Here is a 12,057-nt window from a genome sequence, read left to right on the forward strand (position 1 = left end):
TATATTTATATATTATCATTTCGTATATAGTTTATCTGCGTCAGTCTCCGACGAAGCTTTAAATATTTTTTTTTCAGAGAATGTCAAATCAATAAAGAATCGGATCTTTTTGAGACATGGCCATCGGAATTAAAATCCAAAACTATTTATTTATGAAAAAATCCATTCCCTTTTAAATTTGAGCAATCCCTTGCCTCAAGTTGAAACTCACTTTACCAAGCAAAGTAGAAATAAAATTAATGACCTTAATAATTTTATTTTAAAATTTCAAAACGGAACTACTTGTATAGTATCATTTAAAATATTGTTCACTATGATGGATGGTAGTGTAGCAAATATTCTCTCTGACACAAACGCAATATCCAGATGCATCATCTGTGGATCAAGTCCGAAAAAAATGAGTTTGCCAAATACCAACCGTCTTTCAAAAGTAGAAAACTATAGCATTGGTTTGTCCACATTACACTGCTGGATAAGATTTTTTGCGTGCTTACTTCACATTAGTTATCGATTGCAAATAAGATCTTGGCAAGTTAAAGGAGCAGAAAACAAGCAAATAGTGGAAAACAACAAAAAGAAAATACAGTCAGATTTTAAATAAAAAATGGGCCTGATTATGAACAAACCAAAGCAAGGATACGGGTCAAGCAACGATGGCAATACAGCTCCCTTTTTTTACAATCCAGACTTAAGCTCTGAAATAACAGGAATAGACAAGCGTCTTATAATAAATTTTTCGACTATTCTTGGAACTCTTTCTAGTGGCTGTCACATTCAGGTACTAGAGTTTAAGAAACTTTTAGATGAGACTAAACAATTATATTTAGATTTATATAATTGGTATTACATGCCAAGTAGGCATAAGGTTCTGGTACACGGATCTGAAATACTTGATTCATTTCCTTTACTTATAGGACAACTTTCCGAGGATGCTTTAGAAGCGAGGCATAAAGAGGCAAGAAAATATCGATTATTTCACACACGCAAGTATTCTAGAACAAAATGTAATATGGATTTATTAAAAATACTACTTTTAACATCAGAGCCAATTTTATCATCGCAAAGGACAGTCACTTCAAAGAAAAATCAGAACCGAAACCGGGAAGTCGAAAAATATATTATACGAGAGGAAAGGACATTAATTGATGATATAGACATAAATTAAGAAGATTCTGTCAGCAGTGATTTTAGCGATAATTCTGATTCAGAATAATTTTCCTTAAACCTATATATAATATGTGTACATATTTTCCATATCTTTTTTAAGTTAAGATTTTTTTGTTATAGTTTTCAGTTTTAGTTAAAATAAAAAAATTTCGAAATACAAAAAATCGAAAAATTTTAGTTTTGATTAGATTAATGTTCACATAAAACCTTAAAGCATTTTCATGCTTAGTATTAGTACTGTTTATTTTTTGCTAAATTTAGGAGTTATTTTTTCCCACTTTTTACATTTATTATTTGTATCTATAATATTTTTTGCCGTATTTCCTTTAAAGAAAAATTTGTAGTTGTGTGTATATACCTTTTTATTAATGTTTTAAATACATTATATGTATAGTGATGTATTTAAAACATTAAGTGAGTTTTTTTTGGACTAAATTTCTTTCGTAAGAAATACCAGCATACTAAAGGTTACGAAAAAGAAATCAACTTTTACACTTATGGAAGTTATAGATATCGTGTACTTTAAATTTGTTGTGTAATTGTATTGTTGTTAAGTTAAGTAAATAATTTAATTTTCATAGGGTAAATCGGCAAGTTACTGTTATTTTTTTATAAGAAAACTAAAAAGCAACATTTTTATTTGTCCAGCTCTTAATGTATTGGTTGCATATTTCCCTGTAACATTAGATATTAAATTCTCTAAATTCTTTCAATGAAAGGGCCTTTTATTTGTGCAAAGTTGCATACGTTTCGGAGCATTACGCTTAGCCCAATAGAAGTAACTGATTTTTGTCCCAAGCTCCTATATACTCGAAGCACTGTGCAGCGTACTGTCGCGACGGCGGCGTTGCAACATCTCGCCTGTTAGGAACTCTATATGTGTAGTGATCCATTCGCTAATCTGTATATCATCCCATGCATATTGGAATAGCTCATGAAATAGGTTCTCACCATTACAGTATACATTTAATCTCACCAAAATGGAAGCTTAAATATACAGAGTGTTCATTTGAATACTTCCCACCACGGATTTATCGAAAACCACTGTTTAAAAAAAAACGCAAGGAGTATCGAGTAATAGCTTGTTTAAAAGGTCTTTCAAAGTCTTTTATTTTGACGTTTGATTTTTTTAAATCGGTCGATTCGTTTTTGAGAAAATTAGAAAAATCTTTGTTTATCTTAATTTGTTCAGATAGAAAACAAAAACATGAAAATATCAGTTCAATAAGTGTTCAAATTGTTGCCCGTTAGGGTTTGCCATTACTCGATACCCCTTGCTATTTAAAATTTTTAAGGGGATGACCCTGGGAGGCAGAGGGTGAAAGAGGATGAAGTAATTTTAGGTTAGAAAGTTGTTCCCGTTGACAAACCTTTTGACGTATTTCGGCGTTTATTTTTAAACAGTGTTTTCCGATAAATCTGTGGTGGGAAGTTTTCAAATGAACTCCCTGTATATTTCAACCATAGCAGTTTTCGCATAATTTACCATTAGTTTATTCGAATTACACCAATTATTAATTTCATTTAAACATAATTGGACTTGCTGTTGTGTTATCACAGAAAATAAAGGTCTTCGCATTTTTAATAAATTCCGCTGTCATTTATAAAAATTGTAAAAATAAGCGGTCCAAGTACACTACCCTGCGGTGTAGCCAGTTTTATCACAAAATCTGCAGATTGTTCATTTCCTATTTGTACATTAAGATGCCTGTCGGTCAAAAATGACCGAAACATTGAATTAATATTCCCTCTAATCCCCACACTCTCCAACTTCTCACTCACAAATGCTGGGTCCACTGAATCAAAGGCTCGCGAGCACAGACAACCAAAAGAGTGGAATTTGGTTGTCTCTGTCAGATATCAAAAAGCAATACAACTATATGTTCATTTCTGTCAATGCTATCAAAAATGTGCTGTGTTAGTTTTACTCCAGCACTCCTTGTGGATAGGCCTCTGCGAAAGCCGTGTTGGTTAAAGCAAAAAACGCGTTATAGACCAGTATCTTTATTGCCATCTGTAACAAAGATCTTCGAGGGAGTCATTTACATAAGACTTGTTGATTTTATGAACCTCCAAAATATTCTCATTAAGCAACAATGAGCAAGAGCTGGTCTTTTTATTAATCGGCAGAGGGCCTTTGACTTACTGAGAAGGAAGCTAAGGGGTTATGGACTTAGAGGTCTGTGCTCTTCTTTTTTGGATTCAGAGATAAGTCGACAGATACGACAAGCGGGTGGTGTACCTGTCAAAAGGCTCAAAATAATTTAAAACGTTTGGCATTGGTCTGGTGTGTCAAATATGCTAATGACACACCCTTATCGCTGGCTGAGTATGATGTTGAGTCACTGGTGGGCGTTCTTGAGCTTGAGGAATCATGCCAGACTGGTGTCAGATGGGCAAGGTCAAAGGCTGACCGTCAAGTATTTTGTTGGATGACCTAGATGTGGACTTACTTAGACATAGTCTAAAGAAACAACTATATAAATAAGCCCGATTTTTAATTTTTTAATCTGATATTTTTTGACTTGTAAAAACGCATTTCATTTCATTTTAATAGGGTGGATTTTCCCACCAAAAGCGGACAGAAGCAATATGGAAAGCCTGATTTAGTTTTTACCAAATTTTTGATTTTTCTTGGGATTATGGGTCCAAGTGAATAAAGTTATTCTTGGTCCAAGGCAAAAAGTTGTTAATGCATTCACAACAACAGTAATACAGTAAAACCTGAAACACCTTGTATACGTTAAACCAATAATATTAGACAGAAAATTATAATGCAATCAAATAAATTCAACCACTAAAACATATATTTTACACGTAATTAACCAACACTTAGGATTCATCAAATCCTTATTCACATAAATAAACAATCTGACTAAATATACTTTGTGGTGAATAATATATGGGTGGTAACTTATATTTTATACACTTATGTTTATAGTTTAAAAAAAATAATGATTTATTGGCTCTTTATTATACGATAATAGATTGATTTTGGTCTAAATGGGGCAAAGCTGTAGCTCTGGTACAAGATCATCACAAGATCTATCAAAGGGTTCTAATCATGGTAAGCATTTTTGAGAGACAATCGAACCGCCTTAAAGTACATACTTTTTAGAACATAAAAAATCCTATCGAGAACCCGATAATAAAAACAAAAAAACAGTTGTCGCCTTGTTCGATTATCAAGCTGTTGAGCCACAGGTAGAAGATCTTCTAATTAATTTTCTTCAAGGAAATGATAAATCTTCTTTTTAGGATGTTTCGTTCAGCAGAGGTGATTGCATGCTAGTTATAGAAGAACGTAATGATAATACATGGATTCAAGTGAAACATTTAGGTACAAAGAAGAAAGGTTTTGCCCCAGCTAATTTCGTAGCTGTTTTATCGAGTCTTGAATGTGAAACGTAAGTTTTTTTTACCAATAATGCGCAAATTTGTATTACACATACAATCTAGAGATTTGGATTTATATCTAAGTTTCCACTTTGAGTCAGTATTAAGATTTAAAGTACTTGCTAGTGATGGTACTTATTGAAAACTACTGACCCAACTAGTAAAATGTTAAGATGACAACCTTCTGTAATTTGTATTAAAGGTTCAAGATGATCCCAGTAGGACTCTCGAAGTATAGATCTTTAAAGATCCCTGGTCTAGTGGAGAAGTTTGTTTGTTAACATTTAAAACAAATCATCTTAAAGATGCAGAATGATTCAAGTAAAATTTTTGGAGATATCCCTTCGTGTAGCAAAAGGTATTTTGGAGTTTATGATTGTACAAAAAGTGAAATTTCTCACGAGTTGCTGGAAGTAGAGCAATGAAATAGATACATACATGACGTCAACTTTTGTCAACAAATCATATTAAAAATCCAAAACGGTTGAAGTAAAACTTTGGTAGATACCGATCTTTAAAGATTCTTAGTGCAGGTAAGAGGGATCTTGGAGCTCACGCCTGTAGTCCCTGGTCCAGCCATAAAGTGACTTGGGCCTTATGCCTGTACAAAAGGTGAAATTTCTCAAAAGAGTATATGAGTACAATCATGAAATAAACAGCATGACATCTAGATAAAACTTCTCAACAAATCATATTGAGGATCCAAAATTATTTAAGTAAAACATTTCCAAGGACCCCTGGTGCAGACAAAAGATATCTTCGAGCTCCTGCCTATACCAAAAGTCAAATTTCTTAAAATCTACTGGCCCTAGATTCATAAAATAAACTCTTGGACTTCTATTCAGGAGTTCTCTACAAAATCGTTATCCTTTACTTGTATTTCTTATCACTTTTAATGTTGCAGTTGGTTCTTCAAAAATACCTCAAGAAAGGACGCAGAAAACCTTTTAATGAACAATGATAACAGAAGTGGGACATTTTTAATACGAACATCAAAGCAAGATCCGACCGCCTATGCGTTATCCATCAAAGATGGGGACAATAAAAATGGCTACCTCATCAAACACTACAAAATTATCTGCACTGATAACACAGAATTCTATATTTCTACTAATAAAAGATTTGAATCTCTACAAGACCTTATATGTGTATATAGCAGTAAGTACAATTTATATATTAAAATAATATTTGGGTTTTAAAATTTACTTACAGGGGATGCTTTCGGCTTATGCCAAGTATTAAGAAACCCATGCCCGAAACCATATCCAAGAGTACCGGATCTCTCTTCAAAATATAGAGATAAATGGGAAATTTTAAGGGAGGAAATAGAGTTGCATTCCGAGTAAATTATTATTTTTGTCGTAAACACAATTGAGAAAATGGATTTTTTAGGGTGGGAAAAGGTTCTTTTGGACTGGTTTATTATGGCAGATGGAGAGGCGAGCGAGATGTGGCAGTAAAAATGTTACAAATGGGCAAAATGTCCAATGAAGAATTTCTTAAAGAAGCCAGTGTAATGAAACGCATTCGACATAAAAAATTAGTAGGTATAAAGCGAACTTTAAAATTAAAAAAAAGATATTTTGGTTGTTAATTGTATAAATCTAAAATGTGTTTATTATTAGGTACAACTTTATGGAGTTTGTTCTTTAAGCGAACCGCTGTTTATTGTTCAAGAATTTATGACTAAAGGAAGCGTGGAAAGTTACATACGTCAAGATCGAGGCAGAACGTTAAAATTTGACGGATTAGTTAATATAGCGTATCAGGTGGCATGTGGAATGGCACATTTGGAATCGTTGAAATTTATTCACAGGTAGGATGATCCCATGAAGGTTTTCATTCCTGGTATGTTCACAGAGGATATTTCAATATTTTTTTTCTCAATATTTTATTTCAACGGCATAGCCAACTTACACTGTTTGTAATTGACACAGTAAGGATATTTGTTGATGTAATGATGATATTTAAGTTTATACAGTAAAACCTGAAACACCTTGTAAGTATAGGTAATACCGTCCCGAAAGCAAACCATGTACTTGGTTTTTACAACAGTAATAAATAGATATTGTGAATGGGGATAAAAAGCCATAGTTTGAATGAAGAAAGGGTACACAATACATGGGGGCAATATGACATCTACTAATAAAAGAGATCCACGATAAAAGTGTAGTTATCAGTGTAGTTAACAAATCAGAAACCACTCTCCTTTCTCTAAGGCTAATATAATATTATACCTTACTCTAACTATGCTGTAGTTAATATGAAAGTTGTTATACGGGTCATTTCGTACTTCGAAAAGTGTTTTTGGCACATTCAACAATTTTTGCTCGCAATGGTCTCTTTAAGATAAATCCAAAAATTAAAGCCATTTGGGACAAATCTGGAGATCTAGCAGACCATTTAATATCGCCAGTCCCGCTAATAAGACGGCTAAGAAAAGTATTTGTTAAAAGTTCTTTTACCATAACCGCATGAGCAGCGCACCTGTCATGTTGAAAATAGAGCGATCGTAGATCTAAATTAAAGAGAAAATGGTATGGATTAAATGGCATTTTGGACGTTTAAAGTACCATCAATAAAAAATTACCCTATAATATATGGTCGTCCAAAATATTAGCCCAAACGTTCAATTGATCGTTTAAAACGTTCTACTGATCTTCGGGAAATAAGTCCAGAAATTTGGTAATATTTGAAACCTGTATACCCATATTTTTTCCAAATACTGGTAAGAGTTTTATGGTCAATACTCAGTTTCTTTCCAACACTTCTACTTGATCGTGCTGAATCCACTTCTAGGGCACTACAAATTATTTCTTCCAATAGTTATTGCTCCTCAACCCTTTCGATAGAAGATTCTTACCTTTAAATGTATCATTTATGACAATCTTAAAGACAAAAGGATGACTCAAAATTCAAGATTGACATTCAAAATTGTTGTTATTTTGTATAAATAGCCATAAGTTGAGAAAAAAATAAAAGCGCTTTAAAATTCAACTCTTCACAGAGCAAAATGAGGCATATCGATATTATAAAAGCAAGCAAATAATAGTATAGAATAAAAACAGCAAATAACTATCCGATGGTCGGAGGCGGCCGCTTATCTGGACAATGCATAAACTTCAATTCCCTAACCTGGATATATATCAATACTTTTAACAAAGACTGGTATCTTTGTTGTGATCTGTCAAAAATGTTCCAGAGGGTCATTCACACTAGACTGGTTGATTTTATTAATCAATCAAATATTCTTACTGAGCGACAATTTGCCTTCCGAGCAAACCCATCGATTCAGCTGGCAGTTTTTAAATTTATTATATTGTTGGTAATCTAGATAAGAACAAGAAGAGAAAGTGTTTTCTTTGGTCGTTTGAGTGCCTTTGACTCAATAGAACTTAGGTTTAATTTCTAAGGGCTTTGGGAATAGCAGCCTGTCCTACCCTCTCCTATCAAATGCTTTTTCTCAGATTTTTTTTTGTTGAGGTGTAGAATACTCTTACATTCCTCTAGGCTTGAAACTGAGATAGTGTAGGATACTGCTTTACAAGTTATTCTGTAGGCCTCTACCCATTAAACATCACTCCATGTTCCTACCACGATCATTTGGATCCGTCCTTCGGGACATCCCCTCAAATCCACGCCGGTTATATTCCTCAATAACTTTCCAAGAGTTTTTAGTCTCCAGCATCGTGTCAATCATATTTTCTATATTTAGGTTTTTGCCTAGCTCTAGGGTAAACTCGTTTCTTTGGGCCTTTTTTCCTTTGGCAACACACGAAAGAGGCATAATTTTTTTCCTGATTTTATGTAGATACGGCCGTATGTAGATAAGTGCCGAAACTGCCGTGTCTTATTAGGGTCTGGGTAAGGTGCTAAGAGGTATCCACCCATTTTCTGTTACCATTTCCTTATCTTTTTTTCTTGCTGCCATTTTTCCAGAGTTACGTCCCACTCCGGGCCACGTTTCGCTCGTGTATATAGCCTCTTCGGAATCAAGAAGTCACACTCTTTCCTCTGCAAGCAGTTGTAGTGACACGAGGTCAGCTATCACTATTGCATTAGAGGACACAGTTCGGTAATCCGAGCAGATCCGTAGTACCATTATTCGCTTCGCGTTCATCAATTTTTGTTTTGTAAGACTTACCGTTACTGCTACTATTTTTATTACTCGATTAGAGTGGAGAAATTCCATACTGGTGCTCCGTACATTATTATTCTTTCAGTCTTATGTAAGGACTCTTCTCTTTATAGATGTTAAGTCACCTATGTTCGGCAACTGCGCACAGGGAGCTTAGCAGTACATGCTTAGTTATAGTGAACTTGAGGTCCAAATAAAGTCCGGGATATTATATTACCGTGCTTTCAACAAAGTCAAAAAAGATGTGCCTAACTTTCTATTTGCGACTGAGTAGAATAGCTTTTGTCTTGCTGGCTTTAATATCTAAACGATGCTGGTGGATCGACTAGTGGAGACTCCGTCTGTGGGAAGTGTTAGAGTTTGGTTAAGAGCTTCTATCATTTCTGCTTCACTGTCAAAAAGGCTGGCCAGAACTGCTAAGTCATCCGCGTAGCAGAGAAAATGCACGCCATTTCGCGCAGATATTTACACATAGTCAACTGAATGCAACGTAAAATATTCTATTAACATTTATTATTCAAAAATTAACTGTTTAATAAAAAAAAGAAGGAAAAAGAAGAATTTTTCATTCCGTTTCATTCATCTTTCCCCCTACTGCTTTTTCCCCTCATAAGTATATGCCTACCTATTTGTTTTTTTTTTTAGTTTGCCTATAAGAATTGTTTTTTTTTCTCTCACTTCTTCTATTATAAGCCTTAACAGAATCCAGGAAGTTGTTTCCTTCTTTTTCTGGAAGTCTGAATGCATGGCTTTTTAGTTGCCTTACTTGTGTTAACTAAATTCTTTATATAACCTATTGTTTTTAATATGCTCTCTTTGTTTAATATTCTAATATTCAATTCCATGTATATAATCATATTACCTTCTGTAATTATGCTTTTTTTGTATTGGTGGCTAATAAACGTCTTATTATTATTATTATTATTTCCATGACACCATAGTCTACCACTTCCGACTATTGGGCCATGTGGAAAGCTGCCAAAAATCTCGGCCTCATTGTCTCTGTCCACCATAACCCATTTGTCACTTAGGTAGCTTTGTTAGATGAGGACTTACATCGAAATATTGGGCATTTTCAATGGTTACTTTCCATGACGCGGAACTAAATGCGTTTTGCACATCTGCAAGTACCATCGCATAGTGCCTACCTAGCTTTTCCATTATTATGTCTTGTAAACGTTTCATGGCACGCTTAGTCGACTTTCCCTCGTCGAAACTAAAGTGTTTGGGGAGAGTTACTCTGTTTAAGAGAGAGAACAGATATATTGATCCAAAATATGCAATTATATTATACTCCAATATGCCAATAATTACGAGGGGAATCCCCTCATAACACTAGTTGGTTTGAAAGAGGACCTTACTATATGGCGATCAAAACCTACAATCTACTACCGTTTCATACAAGAAATAAAACACCAGTTTCAACATTCAGAAATATTAATTTACAGTTTTTTAATGAATGGTATTAATATTTCCGATTTTGATTTTAGAGAATCAGTCTATTTCAGCAATTTTAATAAAATATGTAAAATTTTATTTTCTTGTCAAATCATGGAAATCCATCCATCAGAACCTTTTTTATCCAGGTTATTGGAAGTCATATTCAAGGGAAAAGATAGTCTCAGGTAACTTGGGTCATAACTTCACTTCTGGTAGTAGTAAAGTTCAAAAATTATTTTAAACAAAGTATTAAAATTTTTAAACTTTTATGATGTGATCTTAGTAAGTAAATGGCCTGTCATCAGGATAGAATAGCCCTAAGCAATACCTAACTCACCAACATTTCTTTACAGAGACTTAGCGGCTCGTAACGTTTTATTAGGCGAAAATTTCGAAGCAAAAATATGTGACTTTGGCCTGACAAAAGTCTTAGAACCAGCAAACGATTACGTCAGTAAAGCAAGAATTCCCATAAAATGGACCGCTCCAGAAGCGTTAAAAGATAGCAAATATTCCACTAAATCGGATGTGTGGTCTTATGGCATTTTCCTAATGGAATTATTCACCTATGGGGCAACTCCTTACGAGAAAATGCATCCTTTGATGGTATACGAGTTGGTCTGCCATGGTAAGCACCATAAATAAAAATGATATACAGTCATATTTTCCCTTTATTTTGTATATAGGATATCGTATGCCAAAGCCGGATGATCTGCCCGATGAAATTTACGAAGTGATGGAGACTTGCTGGCACGAAAATCCAGAAAAGAGGCCCACGTTTAAGTCTTTGGAACAGCTTTTTGAGAATATCCATATTAGTTACAGGGACGGGGATTCATCAGTGGTCTTGAATCAAGGCAAAGGTTATGAGGACCATAAGCCGTTAAACCTTTATTGAACTCGTTCATCCATTTGAGAGAGCTACAGCAGTTGAAAGATGCCATGATTTATTTGTGTCAAAAAATCACAGTTTTTGATATTTTTCTTAAAGTAGACAGTGTGAAAGTTAATTTAAAGTGTCATAATTTAACACAAAACATAGGTGGTTAACATACAAAATATGTGATTATTTAAAAAATATCATAAGAGTATATGTTTCTTTCCCTCTCCTCACTTTGGCTATTAAAATGTATTTATAATTTGTTTAATAGCATGGACCCAATACAAGACAAATAAAGCAACCAATGTTCTCTTAAAAATAACTATAGTGGAGCCGTCAAAAAGTTAAATATCATTACTGCAGTGCAAGATAAAACCATAAAAAGTCTGTAAAAAGGCACACTTCTTGGTAAATTTAAACATTTATGTTTTAGATAAAATTAAAGATTTCTTTGTAGTTTCATGGGAAGTAGAAAAAAATATAATTCATTTAGCAACTCCTTAGTAGTAGCAAGTTCCTCTACCAGGAAGCCTGCGTTCTTTCCTTAGAACATTGAAAGGCTAGAATTAGTAAACAACAACTTTGTTTTGAGTTCAACATGTGCACAGGGGCAAGGAGGTGTTTTGTTTACAAACATATTCATCGTTACTCTGTTGTCAAGTTTACACGCATTTTCAAAAGAGGAAACTTTCAGCGATATATGAATGTTAATTTAACTTATTGATGTTAGATTTTGGATTAAAAATAAAAAGTAGAAATAGATATGTTATTCTAAGCGCAAAAATAACATCTTCAAAGCAAAAAAAAAATTATTAACATTCTTATTCCTAAAATCGCTTCTAAAAAATTTAAAATGGCAAGCAAAAGCTGATGTCATCTTGACAAACGGCTTTGTGAAGTTCTGTTGTTATAAGTACCTTTAGTCTAATGAAGTACGTTAAAGTGCATAAAGAGTTCATAAACGGTAATATTGTTTATAATTTAAAGCATAATCTATTAATAATAAATATTTATCATGTAAATATTTTTTGACGTC

The 12,057-nt window shown here is 33.7% G+C and overlaps 1 protein-coding gene across 1 annotated transcript; it reads left to right on the top strand.

Annotated features, from left to right (window-relative positions):
* The first annotated feature begins 3,760 nt into the window (after window positions 1–3,760).
* Window positions 3,761–11,221, top strand: LOC126739362 (tyrosine-protein kinase Src64B-like). The gene is made up of 9 exons (XM_050445009.1): window positions 3,761–4,234; window positions 4,286–4,371; window positions 4,426–4,574; window positions 5,468–5,721; window positions 5,776–5,905; window positions 5,956–6,106; window positions 6,189–6,379; window positions 10,495–10,769; window positions 10,828–11,221. Exons 1-9 carry the CDS (start codon window positions 4,171–4,173, stop codon window positions 11,037–11,039), a joined length of 1,512 nt encoding a protein of 503 aa, XP_050300966.1. The 5' UTR covers window positions 3,761–4,170; the 3' UTR covers window positions 11,040–11,221.
* Window positions 11,222–12,057: the final 836 nt, after the last annotated feature.

This window comes from Anthonomus grandis, chromosome 8, assembly GCF_022605725.1.
Source record: "Anthonomus grandis grandis chromosome 8, icAntGran1.3, whole genome shotgun sequence".
Classification (NCBI taxonomy): domain Eukaryota; kingdom Metazoa; phylum Arthropoda; class Insecta; order Coleoptera; family Curculionidae; genus Anthonomus; species Anthonomus grandis.

What these genes read in the sequence shown, in the direction of transcription:
- LOC126739362 (XM_050445009.1), top strand. Translation starts at nt 4,171, where the DNA reads ATGGGGCAAAGCTGTAGCTCTGGTACAAGATCATCACAAGATCTATCA. An exon ending in GCATTCGACATAAAAAATTA is followed by an intron (nt 6,107 to 6,188) that starts GTAGGTATAAAG and finishes GTTTATTATTAG; the next exon opens with GTACAACTTTATGGAGTTTG. An exon ending in ATACGAGTTGGTCTGCCATG is followed by an intron (nt 10,770 to 10,827) that starts GTAAGCACCATA and finishes TTTTGTATATAG; the next exon opens with GATATCGTATGCCAAAGCCG.